Here is a 20,123-nt window from a genome sequence, read left to right as displayed (position 1 = left end):
TGACACTAAGGTTCGGGCTTTTCTTTTAGATTTACAGAATTCAAGTGTATCTCTGAAGTCTTCAAAAGAATGCCGTCAATTAAAAGTGATCTATGTAATGGCCACCACCTTCAGACTTTAACAATAGATCTTACAGAAGCACAGTTACAAGGCAACATCAGTGGGAATGAGCAGTATTTAGCACATAAGAGGGCACAACAAAATGTGAATAATTTATTGTCCTTCTTAAGCTTAGGTGCAATGCCTCTGTTGGTGACACGGTAAAATGGGCCAGATCTTTCTGCCAATTGGGACAGGGTGGTGAAACAACCAGATAGAAGCAGTGAACTGTAGTCTTTCTCGCACTTTTACACTTCCCCTCTCTTCCCCCCACTTACTATCTCCCCATCTTTCACCTCCTCTGCATCCGGCCTCTCTCTAGCTCCTTCCCTGTGTCCCTGGTGTCAGTGAGCTGTGTGGCGACACATTGCAGCTCCTCTAGTGCCTGCTGAATTATGGAAGAGGTTTGGAGGCGACGGCATTAATGAAACATGCAGCCAGGAGCCACATTTCGCAGTGGCGAGGGGAGACGTGTTGTTGCGGTGTAAATTATTCAGTCCCAAAATATCACAGCAACCATCACGCCAAGACTGGTGGCAAGAAGCCACCTGCCACCTCAGGCCTAGCGCGCTTCCCTTGTCTTCTGCGCTACACATTCCAGCCATACTGTTGATGACGATGTAATGCTGGAAAAAATGCTGAAAAAAACACTGCCTACTACCCAGAGACGAAGACAGTCACCGACATCAGTTTTCTTTTAAACCAAATTGACAATAACAAACGCCAAGCGTAAATCTAATGCATTGAAAATAAAGAATGTTAACATTAATATTGGCCACATGACATAACAAAGTGGTGTAATCAAAAAACCTGTGGTTTTAACAAAGAAAAAAAATTAAAAACCTTCTAATAATGTAAATGTATGAGACTGGAAATATTCTGTATTTTTTCTTTTATCAATCCAATTAAAACACTAAAACCAACACTGTATTATTCTTTCAGTACCTTCTGACTTACCCCACCCTCTCCATGGCTCTAAGTCCCAAGCACACTTGCTCTTACTGAAAGTTTCAATCCTTAAAAATAACTTAACTTTCATTTTTTAAAAAGGCTGATTAATCTCCTAAAACATCTGGGCACTGTAAGTTATAAGAAACATTACTCATGCAGAAGTAAATAGTTAATATGTTAGCAACTACTGTGATTTGACAAGCTAGTGAGCATTTATGGTAGCAGGACTGAGTCAAAACAAACTCCAGTATGTGTGTTCACAGTAATGAAGGAACATGTTCACTGATGTGTTTTGGAACAACAGTGGAGCTCTGTGGCACAAAGCAATAAGATGTCAAGCTTTGGGCATGCACACAGTACTTGGGATCAAGTCATTATTACTTTTAGTCTTTTCATGGAACAAGAAAAATACAGAATATTACCTTTATACCAACAGTGTATCGTCTTCTATTTCCTACAAACCTTAGATGATCAAGAGAATATTTACTGTCACCTGTTCAATGATTATTGAACTTATTTATCAAGTAAAACATCGGAGATTCACTGGTTGTAGTTTCACAAATTTGAGCATTTGCCATTTTAGACTTTTAGACAGAAAAAGCAATTTAAACATTTTATTTTGGGCTCTTTCAAACTACTGAACATTTTCACTGTTTTGTGAGAATTTTTAGATTAAAAATTAAATGATTAATAATCAACAGATTACATGCAGCTCTACATTTCCTCTAATACATCTGTAAAGTAGTGTATCCAAAAATGGACACTGTTGAAATGCCATTTGACGAGTGTTTTTTTAGTCTGAAAATGTGAGCCTTCCAAAAAGCCCCAGCTAAGTCAAACAGCAGTAACACTCAAGTTTCCACCGTAAAAACTCATATAAAACATCACCTTGGCTCTATAAAAAAATCAGGAGGTATATGCCACACTGAGCAAATTGACCCATGAATCTACAGACACAGACAGAAACAGACTCACTTTGAGATAATAGTACTTCTGCAGCAGTGTGATTGGTGCTTTGATAACCCTGAGCTGCTGAGGATCATGCATGCTGGTGGGTGTTCACCCTGCAGTCTGCTTTGACTTTGATTTGACACTCGCTCAGCAGAGCCCAGGCGCCAGCACTGGGTGCGTCTTCACACAGACAGCGAGGCGACATCACCTAATGGCCCTTATCTCAATCTCCTTTAAAAGCATCTTGTAGTCCCTGCCATCCTTTGCTGCCACTTCTGCAAAACCCTACTTTTTTTAATAAACCATCAGTCCCCCTCTCCTGTGGTGCATTGGTCCATTCCTTTGGCGGCTGGGACCAGACAGCAGGGCCTGCTGTGGTTTTAATGGGCATTAACTGGGGGGATGTTGAGGCTAAAGTGCTACAAAACCACAGCACTGGTGCAGGACAGTGTGTGTGTGTGTGTGTGTGTGTGAGAGAGAGACCATGATTACAGGCATACTTTGTGTGTCCATGTATCTTCAAAAAGAAACGTATTGAGCTGTCTACTGGTGCCCACACTTTTCATTGCATTCATTTGACAGTGGTGCACCAATGCTATTGTTGGGACATAAAAAGACACACTGACAGCAAAAGTCAGACTTTGACTTTCTTAATTATTTTACTCATTATGTTGTCATTCCATCTGACATAAGAGGAGAGTTAAGCTCAATGTGAAATGTGTCAATGCATCCTCCTACATATTTTTGACTTTGGTTTTGCTCTAAGGGACACCTTTTTGACACTGCATGCTGGTTCACCTCACTGCTCCCTCTGTCTATCACAAAACGATGAGGAGCTGATAGCCATCACGTAGACACACAGAACAGGGATGTCTGGAGATGACCTATCCTCTCTGTGTAGCCAGCACACACACAAACACACAGAGCAGACGGGACTCAGCGGCACCAACAAGGCCTCCATGGGCTCCAATTAATACCCCAGCCCTTCATATCCCCTCATCTCCTCATCTTTAAGAGCTGACTGCAGATTAAATATTTATGCATCAGCACAGAGAGATAGAAGACTCCTACAGGCTATCAATAATAAAAAAACTCAGCTCATAGTCACTCCTCGGCTGGCAGCAGAGGCTGACAAAACGCAAGGTAAAATGAGAAAACAACAAGGCCCAGAGTCTTAGCTTTCCTCAACAGTTTGGATGGCAGTGTCATCAGCTGTTTGAGAACGCAACTGGATAGCAAGCAAACAAGGACTGCAGAGAAATCAAACCAGCAATCACCACATGTGACTCGCTGAAATATGAGTCAAACACAGGCTATGCAAATACGCCAAAGGCAAAAACTAAATTTGCCAAGGGCAACAACTGTAAGGGTCCACCATTTAACAGAAAATTATGTGTCCACGTAACATCACACTGAGTTATTACAACAGAACAGAACAGTATGTCAGATAGCAGAGGAGGCAAATTCAGAAAGCCTTATATAAATAACCATGAGCTTCAAAAATTCATACTTAGCTACTGAGACACAACTGCAAAGTGCTAACAAAAGCAGACAAGGTTAAAGATCTCTGCTTTTATTATTTAATAGGTGTTCATTATGACAGTGGTTCCCAACATGGCATTGTAGACCCCCAAGACAAATCTGGGGGACGGAAGATCATTAACAATATAAGAAAGTAGAAGAAATAATTTTGCCTTTTTTCCTGTGAATTACTGGAAAATTTTACCTCTAAAAACTATTGAAATAAAAATTGGTGTAAAATGTTCAACTGGTTACAATCGATGCACATGACGATGGGCTGAAAGAGAGTGCTTCATTTTAAGTGATTGTAAGTCAAAAATGTTAGTAACCACTGCATTATAATATTAAGATATACTGATATACTATAGCTGATTTTTTAAATTTTCATAATGACTAAACCCTCACGTTTTATGCTTCCCGTACGTTAATTGACAAATTAACAAACACACAATGATAAATGAAATCCACTTGCCCCTTTGTAAGCTAATGTGACAAGTGAGCTGCAGTGTACATTAATTATTCATGAACAAAAAAGCATAACAAACAAAGGGGGACAAAGTGTCTATGAGTGTGCTCTCAATAGCACCCTCATTAATTGAAAGTGGATACAGCTCTGTAAGGATGACAGCATTTAACAATAACCTGACAAGTACTTCTATTGATTCGTAGTGATCTGTTGTAACACATGACACCACCAACAGCTGCTTCTTAGCAGTGGGATCTACTGGAATCCAGTCTAGGCTTTGAAAACTGTTCCTTGTTACAGAAGCATTGGACATCACTCCAGTTTGTGGTCTCTAGCTCCTCCCAGTGGTAAAATGTGAAAATTAATGTTCCGAAAGCAAAACATCCACCACCACTTCAATACAATGGAATTTACACTCTTGAGCATCTATGTTGCACAATAAGAGGGTGAAGGTAAATAATTTGAATCGATGATGCAATCACCAATCCTTTGTTAAAAAAAACAAAAAACCCTACTGATGTACACTAACCAATGCCATATCAATTAATATGAACTGTCCCAGACAAATAAAGTTATACTACAAATTAGAGGTAAAAACAACAAATGTTTTTTGGATTGTATGGCGGCATCCATATATTTCAAACCAGTGTAAATAAAAACAATTTTTGGACATGATATTAGTGTTTTGTTTTTTACAAATCTCTTTTGTGGGACTGTCAACTGATGACAGTAGCTGAAACGCATCAATCTCTTATTCCACCAGACCAGTAATTCCATAGCCTGTGTTTCCTGTTTAAGTATAGCATGCTTTAGTGGTATATTTACCTTGTAAGAAGGCAAAAAGCAGAGCACACCCTTGGTCACGACCTGGCATACATGGAGCAGCAGGGCACCCACCTCGTCTTGGAAGGTGTAAGTTTCAGCATGTTGGAAGGTGGCACAGAGTTTTCTGCCTTGGGGTCCTGCACCAACAGTGCCGACCCAAACCTGTATAGAGGGCATTAGAACTCTATGATTGATATCACCAATGTAATACCTATAATGAAACATTTGAGCATGGCCCAAACACAAATACCCCCCAGTATCCCTTCCAAAAACATATTGTTTAATTGTCATGTGCACTGCCTTATTAGTGTTAAAGCTGAATTGTAAGGTTTGTTTGTCTAGATTTTCAGGTCCTCCTGAGCCCAACCCACAAGACCTAATCTGCAAAATGTTCAATGTCACCTTTAACATTAGTCAGCTCAGGTGATACAAATGTGGTCATCATTGCAAAAGTGCTCTGTCTAGAGTGTAAAACCTCTGACCGACTCCATTAGTCAGATCCTCAGATGAGTTTAATCTCCATCAAGTAGTTAGACTGTGACACCTGCTGGACAAAGGTGGCACTGTGACAGATGTGGGGCAATACAGGGTCAAAGTTTCAGATTGTTTGATACACCCTCAGCTTTAATGCCTGAGTTCCACCTTCTGAAACAGTCACAGGCCTGCACTTCCAGTCTGATTAACTCTATGAAGACCTGGACCTCATGTTGACTGATGGAGACAGTAATACATCTCTTTCTGGGATGTAGCCTTCAGGAAGTTTAGGGATTTCAATTACTCCTGAGGTCAATAAAGAGAGGTTTTCAGCTCATAAATTTGTAAGTCATAAATAAGAGACATATCATCTAATTAGGATTATAGTTGGAGTTCAGGAATCAACCTCTTCTGCAATATGACATAGCACAGTATTCATGTAAACCCTACTTACAAAATAAACTTTGTCTGAACTGCCACAGAATTCATACATTACAAGGTTTCCTAAGGCTCAATGACATGTGCAACTGACCTGGGACTTGTTGATGACATGACTGGCCTCTAGCTGAATGGAGAATTTCACCCCAAGTTCAGAGGAGAAGGAGCCCATGGGTGACAGGGTTCCTGATGTCAGCACAATGCTGTGCACCGACCCACTCAGGTCAGAGAAGGCCTGGGAGATACACACACAGGCACAATGAACCTCCAGGGATGATTCAGTAGTAATTTATGCCATAATCGAAATATTTTTCATAAAGGGTACATGGTGGCTCAGTGGAGGTTGAAGAACCTGGAAAGCTGTAAAAAGTCTTTAACATTACTTATTTTTTCATGACATATTTTATTAGCATTTGTCAGGTACTCAGTCAGACCTCAGTAATGGCCTACATGGCAAGGTCTGCCACACCTAGCCTCTTACCACAGCAGGGTTTAAACACCAGAAGCTGAGTGTCAATACTTCTGTCTTGACTCGGGTGCTCTTGCGTTGTCTGCTGCGTGGCCGGACAAAAAAGCCCTGGTCATCAGGGACATCGGGTGGAGCCTGGTTTGTCCAAGTGTAGCTCTTCTGCAGAGCTACCCGGTAGTCTTCAGCAAACCTACAGATACATGGAGCACAGCAACTGTATATAATCCATACAATAGTCCATCTGAGGCACTGGCATGATTTAGGATTTAGCTGACTTCTTTGAGTTGTCTCTGACCTGCAGTTGTCCTTGTAGAGGAAATCCAGAACCATGAAGAAGTTTTTGAGGACAGTGGCGGTAGCTGAGCTGATGGTTGGAATCTGCACTCTGTCCTCTCTACCATTAACCACACCAACACACTCCTCCTCCTCCACTACTGCTGCCAAGTTTCTCTGTGATACAGAAAGACAGTGGACAAGATGAGAGAACGCTGCTCCTCTTTCCCTTTCCCATCCATAAAAAACTGATTTTGCTAAAGATGATCAAAGTGAAAAACCAAAGGGAATTAGTACACGTTCATAAACATGTACAAACTTTTTTGTCATGTTATCTTAACTTAGCAGTATATGTACAGAAAGCACTTTAATAGGAACACTATACTAAGACTGAGTAGAGCCTTCCTTTAGTCTCAAAACAGCCTCAGTTCTTCATGTCATGGATTCCACAAGATGATGGAAACATTACTTTATGCTGACATGACTGCATCACATCATTTCTGCAGATTTGCCAGCTGTACATTCATGCTGCCAATCTGCTGTTCTACCACATCCCTATGGTGTTCTACTGCATTCAGGAGGAGGTCACTGAAGCTCACTGAACTCACTGTCATGTTCCTGAAACCAGTCTGAGATGACTTTTGCTTTGTGACATGGTGACTTATCATGCTGGGAGTGGCCATTAGATGATGGTATATAGTGGCTATAAAGGGATGAACATGGTCAGCAATAATACTCAGATAGGCTGTGGCATTCAAACAATGACTGACTGGTATTCAGGGACCTGAGGAGTGCCAAAGAAGCATTCCTCACACCAGTACAACATTACACCCAATCGACTATACCACTGGCATCAGTGCAGCATCTTTAGTGTCCAGGTTTGTTGAGCCTGTGTCCACTGCAGCCTCAGATCTCTCCTCTTGGCTAATAAGAGTAGAACTTGACATGGTCTTCTGCTGTTGTAGCCAGTCTACCTTAAGGTTCAGCATGTTGTGCATTCCAAGATGTTTTTCTGGTCACCACAGTTGTAAGGAGTGATTATCTGAGTTTCTACAGTCTGACCACTCTCCTCTGACCTTCTCATCAACAGGGGATTTTCATTCACACACAACTGCCATTCACTGGCTGTCTTTTTTTTTCTTTTTCTTTTTTTTTTTTTTTGCACCACCTAAGTAAACTCTAGAGACTATTGCACATGAAAATCCCAAGAGTTCAGCAGTTTCTGGAATACTCAAAAGGCTGGTGTTTGGTGTGAACATTAACTCAAGCTCCTGACCTGTATCTGCATGATTTAATACAAAGCACTGCTGCCACGTGGTTAATGTGCATTAATAAGCAGCTGTTGCAGGTGTCTCTCTTACAGCACTAACTGAGTGTACATTCATTTCTGTTTGACACTTTTGACAATTTTACAGTATCAAACTGACAGTCCCACAAATAGCTATAATGTTCAAAGGGAGAATCTCCCCTGACTTGAGGAATGCTTATTATCCATCTCAAAAGTGAATGAAACAAAAATTCACAAATCACATGACAGACTGCAATATCACATTACTGTCATCTTAAGATATAGTAACTGGAAGGAAAAGTTAGCCACAAAACCACTTCCTCCTACGCAATTTTGCTTACAAAATAGCAAACCTCTGAAATAGTCTGTGACTGTGGGCCATGGGGCTGTCCACCCTGAGTCTGGTTCTGCTCAAGGTTTTTGCCTCTTATAAGAAAGTTTTTCCTTGTACTGTTATCTTCCACTGTGAGGGTTCAGTGCTTAAAGGAGCCAAATGCAAGTTTTTGCTGTTACTATGTAGTAAACATTAGCATTTACAGCTGTTTACTTACCAGTCTAGAAGAGACATTGCTAGTTCAGCATCAGGCATCATTCTTTTACTCATCGAGAGCTGTCTCCAGTGGTGGAAAGCAACAGCTTAGCATGCTAACCAGCTAGCCCCTGCGCATTCTAACTTCTACTGTAAACACGATTATGGCTGAAGCTCTTGGAAAGAAACCGTCACCACCACCTGCTATCAGCAAGAAAGCTTACATATAGCACCTTTAAGGGTTAGGCTGGACATTTGAACTAGGCCAATGTTTCAGTTAAGTGGAGCTGCTAACTACTAATAATACCAGCAAAATTCAAAGTATACATCAGATTAAAAGAAAATTATAAAGTCATGAAGTGTAAGGACATGATAAACTTAAAAAATGTTTGGTGTACCTTTAGAATGTTAAAGGTACCCGCAGTGATGCCCAGGCTCTGAAAGATATCCAATATATTATTCCCACTCCAGACTTTACTTGCGAGCTCATATCCTCTTTCACACATCAGGCTTTGGCTCTCCTGGATCCAGCTACACAAAAAGATATCCTGAGTAAATACACACTCAAATTGGGAGAACCGCAGATGTGCACAACTGAGTTACTGAATCACTAAATGACTGACTTGATTAGGCTGAAGCAGAAGTCTCTGAGTGGTTCATGTTTGGAGCGTCTGATGTTGTTCTTGACCATGCCGTCCAGCTCATCCCTGAACATCAGCAGACTTTTGTAGTCTAACGTGAAGCTGGCACTCTCCCTTGCACAGTCCTCAATGTTGTGGGCTTCATCCAGCACCAAGATCTGGCCTTTCAGGTTGATTTCCATCTGGTGAAGATGGATAGTGAAAGCAGAGACAAAGAAGAAAGGAAGAGAAGTGGTTAATCCCTTAATACTGCATGCCATATACTGTAATCTGCTTCTATGACTTTATCTCATCTATTCCTCCCTCTCCTTGAAACATTTTTCCTGATTGGCGTATATTAAAACTCTACTCACACTCTCTCTGATCATTGGGTCCAGTATGTAGTTATATGGACAGAAGATGATGAGGGCACCCTGCATAAGTTCGCGGGCAGCATAGTAAGAGCATGAGCAAAGGCGTTTGCCCACTGCTACCAGATCCTCAATGTCCCAGGCTTCATGTAGCCCATGGACCCGTTGTAGTGTGCTCTGATCCCGCATCCTGTGGACACCATGGTAGTAGCGGCACGACTTGGCCTGTGATATACACATTTTATTAATAATAATAATAATAAACTTTATTTATTCTAGAGTCAAGTGTGAGGCCATCTGTCTGACAGCTAAACCAGCAGAAGAAAAAAGAAGAGAAAGAAGAGAATCAAGGTGTTGCAGTGGCTCAGTCAAAGTCCAGACCTCAACCTGACTGAAATGCTGCAGCAGAACCTTAAGAGAGCTGTGTGTAAACAAATGCCCACAAACCTCAATGAATTCAGGCAGCATTGTAAAGAAGAGTGGGACAAAGCTCTTCCATGAAGATGTGAGAGACTGATAAAGTCATACAGAAAACCATTACTTCAAGTTATTGTTGTTGAAGATGTTTCTACAAGCTACTGAATCATAGGGTGTACTTAGTTTTTCACACATGGTTTCTCCATTTTGGCTTCACACTTAATATAATATATAAATAATAAATGATGACACAGTGGATGGAATCTGTTGCGTGCTGTTTTACACCCAAAGTTAGATTTAAATTATTTTAGAACCTGCTAAGGACCAGATGATTTTTTTATTGTGTCCTGCTGCATAAAACCATAGAATTCAAACAAGAATTCGAATAAGAACCAGACCATTTTCTAAGTGACTGGCAGAAATTGAGAAACACAATTCTCAATTCATTTTCATTATCTGATTAATCTGTGAATTGAGTTTTTTTTTTTTTTTTTAATCTTAAAAATGTAGCTTAAAACTGAATAAAATGTCAATTTTGACACTTCTGGCAACCACAAAGACAAAGTATCAGCTTTGTCAAATCAAGTCAATTCTATGTAAATAAAACTGACTTGACAAAGCTAACCAACGTGCAAAGGGGACATGATGCCATTAATAGGCAACCAAATGAAACAAACAATTACCTTGATCAAAATTACAGATTTCTCTTGGTTTGAAAATTGCTGTAAATATTTGGGATAACATAAGTAGCTAGCACAGCTCAATAAAATATATAACATAGGTCTAGTCATTTTTAGATTTTTTTTAACGCAGAATAAATACATCTTACACCTTTAAAATTTCATTAAATAGCAATTTTCCAAAGTTGAAGGTGATATATAAATATTTTGTTTTGTCCAACAAACCCAGTCCAAAACTACAACATATTAAGGTTACTATCATAGAACACTAAAAAAAAGAAAAGATTCACACGTGAAAATCTCGAACCAGGGAATTTTTTAAACATTTTCTCCTTAAGAGAAAGGACTGATTATGACTAATGGATGAAAAGAGTTGCAAATTGATTTTCTGTGGTCTTACATATGTTTTTTTCCACTTTGCCAAAAAGAAGACATTTTTGGTATTAACATATTATGTAAATAGGTTGATAATCAATACAATTTATTGACCAATAGCAACCTTTATTAAAAAAAGATTAATATTCTCAAGTCTTCAGAATCTCACATCTTCCCCTTTGTTTGTTGCAACTAGTCGAGGCAGTTTAAAATATGTACCTTTAGAATTTCTGAGACTACTGTCCCCTTTTACCAGAGTTGACATACAGTATTTTAGAGGCTGCCTATGATCAGGTGTTCCAGCTATTGTAGTGGCTTACATGTCCTGACACTCATACACTGAATGAAGAAGATGTGTAAAGAAGCAGCATCTTATGTCCCAAGACTCAATTACTTTCAGTCAGTAGAGGTGCCTGCTTTAGATGTCCCACCCTGTTCTTTATGAATTGAACAGCTTTAGGGGATATTGTGCACCAGTGGACTCAGTAACCTCCAGACACAATAATAATCTCTGAGTAAAATGTGCCTACTTCTCACAATGATGTGCTACACTTGGACACTTCACTGACTCTAAATCCTGTCTGCTCGCTGAAAGGGGAATTACTGGTGTTAATGGCCAGTGCAGCCACATTTAGGAAAGCCAGGACAGCTTATAGCAAAGTTAAAATGGAAGGTAAGTGTTTTGACTCAAGATGCCATTAGCTTATCAGTGTTTGTCTTTGTATATGAATCACTCTGTGTCTGTACAGCGCAGTAACCTGACACTGACTAGACTAGACCCTGAGGTGATGAAGACACAGAGGATCAGTGACACCCACTCCAGTGAGGGGTTATAACTGGGCCAGCTATTTCATATGACAAAGTCAGACAATTGCCATGTAGGCAAACACCTCCAATGACAGCTTAATTGTCCTCATTACAGTAGGTGCCCCAGGTTTAGGACAGTATGAGGGGTTACAAGTGTCTCAAGTTTCTAAAAAAAAAAGCTCACTCAATGGTTCTTGACATTTAAGTGTGTTAAAAAGAACCTGCTGAACCAATTGTGGATATTGTAGCAGCATAATTGCTGCTCTAAGGCTATATTATTGAAGGAATTTTGGCTGGTATTAGTTACTTTGGGCCCATGTTACAGAGTGACTGAAAAACTCTGTAGCAAAGGTCAATTCACTGTACATGATGGTGTGTGGTAAAGTTATGAGAGTATGAGAGAGAAATTAATTGGATTCAAAATGTTGTGATTACATTTTGTGTCTGTTATATTGTAATTCACTAGCTAGTGTAACCAGTGGATAAAAGTTTCATTCCATGAAGAAAGTATGTGTCATGAGTTTTCACAGCTGGACAGGGCTCAATCCTGTTCAAAATACTACAATTCAAATCCAGTGCAGCTCATTGTGAGGCAAGAATGCTGACAAATGTGGTGGTTGAACTGGCCTGAGTTATGGCTACAGCATTCAGGTGTCAGTCATGGAATAAAAATCTTAACCTGGATTTTTGATGTAAATACCAATAATGATATTTAGGGTTTAAAAAAAAGAATCCCTTAAAATTGGTTCTTAAAGAACTGTAACCAAGCAATGCAGTGAAAGGTCCATTTTACAGTCAACAAATGCTCTCTGGTAGATGAACTATGCAATGGAGACACGGTCTCAGAATAGTCAGTGAGGTAATCAGCCAGTATATTAGTCCACCCAATTTACTGATCTAGCTCTTGTCCATTAGTGTATTTATGTGTGCGGTTTTGTCATTATTAGAGGTAAAAGGAAAAAAAAGATTATCAATATTTATATTTATGACTGATAAATTGTTTTATAAATTAGAATGATGAATCAGTTAGCTGATATAATATGCTAATACTATCCTTTGAAAAAGAAAACTGGTTTAAATTATTTGATGGAGATTTGCCTTTAACTCTTCATAGGTTTGTCCTCATATGAAACCTTAAATGGGTCAGTTTGGTACTTATTTAAAGGGTTCAATGAGTTCCTACCTGATGTTTGCAATACGCACCTTCATTTTAGATATCCATCTCTTTAACAACTGTACTCTACAAGAGCACACTAAAGGAAGGGCAAGCTTTACAGATGTAGTACTTGTTGCAGGAAATTTGTTAGATTGTAACCCATACACATTCAATTTGACCACAACTGTTCTATAAAGGATCAGACAGCCACTGTTAAATCCTACAAGGTATGACTACTTGAAACAAAAAACAGATACAAGTGATTTATGTGAATAATAATGAGTTTTGAGTGAATGTGTGCATGTGTGTTTGTCAGTGTTAATCCTCACATCCTTGACGTTGAGCAGGTCCTTACAGCGTTCATTGCGGTTGGAGTGAGGCGCCACCTCTGGGTTAACACAGGTGTGCTCTCTGCTGGATAAGATGGTCATTGGCACTTTGGAGTAAACTGTACGTTTCAGCTCATGGGAAATCTGAGTTATCTGTTTATGAGTACGAGTGCCAAAGAAGATCTTAGGAATCTTCTTTTTGCCATCTTTGTCTTTGTCCTTCACACCCTCTTTGGCTGAAGCACATGGGCACTGGGAGCACAGTTCAGGGGCCTGGGTGGAGAAAATGAAACAAATGCTGAGATAGATTTCAACATTTTATTATATACTGTAGTTGAGTCCTAGATCTTGTTCTGTGAGTCGCATAATACACACAACTGTCATTTTATGCTGTTAAACAATGTGGAGACAAATGCTGTGTTTTCGTGGAACTAAACCTTGGATAGCTGAACAGTTGGAAATTGGAACTTACTGGTCATACATATTAAAAGCAAGATGTGAGCAACATGTAAGCACTATTGAAGCATTCTGTCCATGTAATCACGACTGACTCCAACCTCTGTTCAGACATCTCTCATCAGGACCAGATGTCTGTCAGCAACAGAGAGAATGGAGGCCGGACAAACTATATCAGTCGGGTTGACTGATATGAGACGTTTCATGTAGTTCATGTAATAATCAATAATATTTTAAGCAGCCTCAACTTCTGCATCTGCATTGTTTTTATTTATGGATTGGGTGATGAGGTGATGCATGTCTCAGAGTCAGTGTGGACAGATACATTTAATACAATGGAAGCCCATGTAGCCCATAAGGCACGTGAGTGATGGACACAAAAAATGCTTCCAAAATCACTTTCAATGTGGATTGGCCTATATGTTGCACTGAGAACAGATGTCTCAGAACCATGTCTGTTTCTGGTGCAGTGTCATTGAGCTGGCAATATGATGCTTTTGTAAGCAGGAAAACACTACTCAGCTGGGGGGTTGAAATGAGATTACAAGCAGTAACATTGCTGAAGCAGTTTGCATTGATCTATGAGTTAACAAGTGATTCTTACAGTATCTGTTTCGTATCATATGAAAATCTTCAGTTCATTAAATCCCTGCAGCCATTTGAAGGTAGCAGGACGGCTCGGATGTATGACAAATTAAGGAGGAATAAACATGGCCACCGTGAGTTGTCAGAACATCTCCATCCGCCTTAGCATTGATTCTCCAAGTCTCTGAACTCTACGGGAGGGAGAGTGGTGCACTGTCTAACATGTCAGTCCAAAATCTCCCACAGGTGTTCAGCTGGGTTGAGATCTGGTGACTGTGAAGGCCATAGCATATGATTCACATCACTTTCCTACTTAAACCATTCAGTGACCCCTAATGCCCACTCATTCTTCAAGTTTTTCCTTTAATTTGTCACCCGTCTGTAGGTTGATAAATCTGTGCTGCACCACAGCACAGTACCATTACTCAATGTCCCCCATTGTGCTTACCTTAATTAAATTATGAGCAAAAAGACTTTCGACCCTTAGTCTGATCAGTATTCAGTATTCTGTGTTCCTGTTTATGAGGGAGACAATGGATTTAGGATCATTAACCCTTTGTCACAGCCTCATTTCCACTGTTTCTGGCAAAAGTTGGTTTCATTTTTTATTGTTGAAATGATTAAAATACATATTATGGTTATTACGTTGCTTGATTAGTTAGTTTACTGTGTAGCAGAAAAAAAAATAGTAAAATGACATAAGCACGGGTTTAAAGGTCACAATGTGCGACCGGGGGAATGGGTTATGATGCTGTGTGTTCATGTTGTGCTGCTCTGCACCATCAAGACAACATGAGGGACAAGCCCTCTCTCCCTCTGATGAGTCACGGTGGTCATGCTTCACGGGCACATCTGTTTCAGCAGTATCAGTGATGTGATTGGCTGAGACTGTATTTATCAATCACCACACTCTCTCTGATCTATATTCTTCTTCATTCGGTCTGTTTGCACTTAGTCTAACAGCAAATGCAGTTGGAGATGACACAGATTCCATGCACCAAGACTATCACTATGTTGCACTTGAGTCATTCTATCTATGGGCATGTATTAAATAACTGGCCTATTACCCCACACTATAACTGCAACACATACGTGTACACACTGCATTGTTTAATTAATGATAAGGCTGGTTGGCGGTCTGAGGTGTGACATGACCAACAGTGATACTTATTTATTCATAGCCACTAAGCCACTGTTAATAAATTACAATCTTAAATCTCATTTTTATGTTAATGCTGGATTATCGTTGATGTGTTTTAAAGTTTGGAATCAAGGTTCAATCAATCACAACATCTCATTTACACACAAAGCACATGCTATTGTGTGAGGTATGCAACATGCATAGCTAATTTTCTAAATAATCTGAATATTAGATTACAAACTGTAGCTTACATACAACTACATAGCATATATAGCTTTTCAGTGTATTACAATACAAAATACAAAGCACACCATCTATCTTTTGTTTCTAAAGGCTTTTTGACAGATTGTTCTGTTTGCTTGTTTGCAAAACACGTATACACGTAAACAAAGTATAAAGAATTTGTATCCATACATTAGGTGTCCTGTCCCTCTCTCTGTACCAGGTGACCTTTTCTGCATCTGAAAGTTGATAGGCCACCATTGTGGCAGCTGGGAAAATGTAGCTGCTTCATAATTAGCCATCTAGTGACGTGGTGGATTCTTTTTTTCCCCCGCTCACAGGTGAAGTGTAGCCAGCACATTTATGAAACTGATACTGCTTATGTGTTGAGCTCTTTTAAGTGGTGTATTCTTTGGCCATTCAGTGGCTCACATACAACATCCAATCACTGGCTTTTCAAATCTAGAATTGTAAGTATAATCATTTAGGATTGTCAAGTGTAAAATATGTCATTATCAATATTTTCAGTAGTAGTTGCAGCAGTTGTAGTAGCAGTAGTAGTACTAGTGGTAATTTATCTTTAAATATATTCTATATATCATATGCTGTATGTATAATCTAACACATAAGTATGGTTCATTCATTTCCTATTTTATTTTGTCAAATAAATTTGTCTGTTTAAATCTGGGGCAAAAAACAGGTGCAAAAGAAATACTACAATCCAGATAAACTTTCAATATACATTTTGCAGCCCATACTTTTTTTTCCCTGCATTTTCTGCAAAACGAGACCCTAATTCAGGGTCATATAATTTCAAAGTAGTTATGTCCTATGAAATATCTGATTGGTGTGGTTAACTTCTGATAGCCGATTCAATTTTGCATACACTCAAGAAGTTTTGCTGCTCGAGTCTTACTTGGTCTGGTATGACCAGTAACCTAAGGACAGCTAATGTTGCGTAACCTACATTTTAGAATGATAATTATCAAAAACAGTATGGTTGGGTGATGTGATAATATACAATGAGATAGATTTGTCAAATGTATGAGAGTTATATGTGTATATGTATATGCCATCCTGTGTACTAAGGTAGATTTTCATTTATTATCTCTGAGTAAACCAGGTCTACTTTATAGCATCATTAGAATGATAGACCTTACAGCATCAGTGCGATGAAGTACCATGACTTGTTAGCTTTTTTTTTTTTTTTTTTTTTTTTTAATATGCTGTATGCTGGATAAGCCAGAAACAGACATTACCTGTCTGGCAATTCAATACATTAACAGTCCCTCAACTGATTTTCCTAAAACTGTATGATATACTGTATATCTATATTGCAATATAAAATGACATATTCATTGACAGAGGATTTTATCCATATGCCTCACTACAATCAAACCATATGTACAGATGATAAAGGAAAAGACTATCCATTAATTCCTGTCTTTTGATTGGAATAACATCATGGTGACCTCCAGCAAAAGGTCAACATTGATATGTCCACCGCATGCTACTATATTTTGAAAAAAGATTATCAGAAATTTGTTTCTTGAATAAACATTATTGATAAGTTTGGAAACAATGTTTAGCCCTAAATTCTCTGCAAACTACCTGAATGATTCCACGTAAGAATGAATGGTATGTGTTGTCATGCATCGCAACTTACGATGGGGATCAGAAGGTAGCACTTCTGATGACAGATGAGGAGCTCGAGTTACTCGCCAGCTCAGATTTTCCAAGCATGTTTGCCCATCAAATATTACAATGTGTGATGGAGTACAGGCCACAGAGAGCCCTTAGAGAGCCATCTCCCAGAGTTAAGAGGGATAACGAGCCCTGAGCCCATGTGAAAAATAAACAGAGGTGCTGCAGGGCCCCAACACCAGTTCAAGTTACCTTTCTCTTCTGGAACAGTTACGCTTCACAGACTGGGCCCTGGGCCTGATCACCTTACCTGCTGCTGCCACATTAAATAGAGCCATCCAAATATCCTGCCCCAAGATGGCCAATAATTACTTATTCATTGGCAGGAGGGGGAAGGAGGGGTGGGCTCGGGCAGAGTGGAAGGGCCTGCTGATGAATAGAGGCCCTTGTCAAAAGCAGCAGCAGGAAACAGCTGACACAAGAGTATCCTTTTACGCGCCTGCCTCCCGAGATACCAGGACAACAAGGTTTCAAGCTTGGCCCCACAGCCCAGAACAGACACCCCCTAGAAAGGAATGCAGATAACTGGCAAAAGGGGCAAATGGGACACCAGCTCTGCTTTCTTTCAGCACACAACAATTTCACTGGTGTTGCTCTTTGGGTGCTGTTAGCAATGAGTATGTCCTTGCTTTGTCAAACAACATGTTACATGAAAGAACTGTTTTCCTATCAACACTGCAGTTACAGCTACACTGTATAATAAAAGTATACGTAGTATAAGATTCTTTAGGTTTCCTACATGTCTCCAGGTTTACTGTGTTCACTTGGAATAGGTGTACTAAGTTTCTTTAAGTTCACTTAGCTCCTTCAAGTATGATACATTTCTGGGGACACAACACTGCCAGGTGTAAGTGTACACAGTGGCTAAAGCTTTCTCGAATTGACAGAACAGAGGTCAGTGGTGTTACTGAACACCTCAGAATATTCACAGGTAGGCTTCTGTTGCTATACTCCCTGCCAACACCTGATAGATGGAAATCTCACACTCCAGGGGGCCAGTCAGAGGGCACTGAGGGGCCGCAGGCAGTGGATCACTTAGGTATCACTGGCGCCTCTCACTGGACGCCAATTTGCTCCTCATTCCACAGCTTTCAAGGACTTGGAATTCATTCCAATAAGGGTGGGCTTCAATAGCCAATACCTCAGAAGACATGACACCGAACACCCCCTTCTACCGATATGACCACACTGTGCAGAAGGGGACCATGGCAAATATCTGCCCTCCAAAGCACCTGTTTATCCCTCGGGCGCAGTAACCAGCGGGTGAACCCCATTCAATATTTATCCCCGTGGCTTTCACAGATCAGCGGCCCAGGCGAGGCAAACCCTCTTAATTAAAACTGGAGCTTGCTTCAAAGGGCCCCATTCAGGCCGTCAGTCAGCGCTCGCAGGACAAAAGAGCCCAGGTCATGTAGCTGCAGGGAAACCAGAGACGGACGCGCTTTTTCGACTTCACTTTCCCTCCTCCTCTTTTTCCACCTCTCATCATCCACAGCTCTAAATCCAAGCCACACACCTGTGACAGGTTTAGGCGCAGTTGTGAGAGTTCAACCATTCCTTGTGAGCTCTGCGACAGCATTTTATGGTTGAGCGTGTCTAATGATTATGGGTAACCTGTTGGTCTTTGAGATCTGCAGAGAACTCAGGAACATTGATTATTCACCAGAAACAGCATCTTGATACCTTTGAGAACATGGTGTTACTTGATGCACCTGTTTTGGTTGCTTCTTACTGCAGCAATGGGTTGACTTAAGATGCTATACCTATTCATGTTAATACCAAAAGCTTTACATTTAATTTATCATGAATGTTCTAGGCTACCCAAGTAATCCATATTTGAGTGACTTAAAACTTTGAAGAATTTCATCCTGATACTGCGACACAGGCACCATTCAAAAATATTTTCAATGATCAGTTAATAATCTCCACCTTTCAAATGTGAGGATTTGCTGCTTTTAATTATTATATATGATTATATATGATAGTAAACTGACAAACCTTGAATTTTGGACTGGTGGGCAGATTGAGCAAGAAATTTGAGGATGCCAACTTTAGCTCTAAGGAATTATAATGAGTATTTTACTATTTGTCATTTTTAGACAAAAAGACAAATTAATCAAGAAAATAATCATTAAAGTAATCAATAAAAAGCATAACCTCGAGTTTCAGCCTATCTTTATATAGGTTAGTTTAGTATAGTATAATGCTAATGTTTTAAGAACTTATGAAGTTTAGATTCTTCTTCATCCTGCAGAACCATGAGGAGACATCTGTTCACTCCAGTACATTCTGGAGCAGGACAATGAGCCCAAACATACAGCCAGAGTCATAAAGACCCATCTTCAGTGACAAGAAGAACAAGAACTTCTGCAACAGATGGTTTAGCCTCCACACAACCCTGATCTCAACAACATGCAGTCCATCTGGGATTACATTAAAAACTCTGTGTACATAGGAGAACTGGTACTTTTTAAAGGCAAAGGGTGGTCAAGTACTGTATGTTTTGTATCGATCCAATTCTATGATCACGTTGGAGGTTGTAGATTTATGGTGCTGTTGAATTTTACTGTTATACAGCAGTGTTTCTTTATCCCCTCATTAATATAAATGGGATGTTTGCATCTATAATACAGTAAATGTACAATATAGTAATGTAAAATGCTCACCTTGTTCAAGTATACTAGCACTCTTTCCATTGATCCACATTTACAACAGAAATGTGGCAGCCTGAAATGTCAATAAGTTTAAATGACACAAGGAATTGACAACACTCCTCTATCCCTCCTGGGACTGTGGACTGATGCTTTTGAATCTCAAGGAAATTAAACCATCATTACAGTTCCTGTAATTCCTGTGGTTCGAACTGTGGTGCACATGAATTTCACTATTCAATTATTTAGTATTTTACTATTTTATCTTTAATTTTTCCACAACGAGAGAAGGGAGTCAAGTCTCTCTTGACAAGGCTCTTAATGA

General features: G+C 39.7%; 1 protein-coding gene across 3 annotated transcripts in view; it reads right to left on the bottom strand.

Moving 5' to 3' along the window:
* brip1 (BRCA1 interacting helicase 1) overlaps nt 1-20,123 on the bottom strand; it is an 80,550-nt gene that overhangs the window by 51,741 nt on the left and 8,686 nt on the right. For all 3 annotated transcript variants that reach the window (XM_051065439.1, XM_018701106.2, XM_051065440.1), the window contains exons 7-14: nt 13,040-13,312; nt 9,279-9,500; nt 8,908-9,107; nt 8,683-8,815; nt 6,490-6,644; nt 6,207-6,384; nt 5,820-5,960; nt 4,814-4,975 (exon numbers count right to left, since the gene is read on the bottom strand). In XM_051065439.1, coding sequence (XP_050921396.1) covers nt 4,814-4,975; nt 5,820-5,960; nt 6,207-6,384; nt 6,490-6,644; nt 8,683-8,815; nt 8,908-9,107; nt 9,279-9,500; nt 13,040-13,312 — 1,464 coding nt within the window. The remainder of the gene's footprint in view (nt 1-4,813; nt 4,976-5,819; nt 5,961-6,206; nt 6,385-6,489; nt 6,645-8,682; nt 8,816-8,907; nt 9,108-9,278; nt 9,501-13,039; nt 13,313-20,123) is intronic.

The sequence above is a fragment of the Lates calcarifer genome, linkage group LG21 (assembly GCF_001640805.2).
Source record: "Lates calcarifer isolate ASB-BC8 linkage group LG21, TLL_Latcal_v3, whole genome shotgun sequence".
Taxonomy (NCBI): domain Eukaryota; kingdom Metazoa; phylum Chordata; class Actinopteri; family Centropomidae; genus Lates; species Lates calcarifer.
The sequence above is the reverse complement of the archived record's forward strand: the minus strand, read 5'-3'. Positions and strand labels throughout refer to the sequence as shown.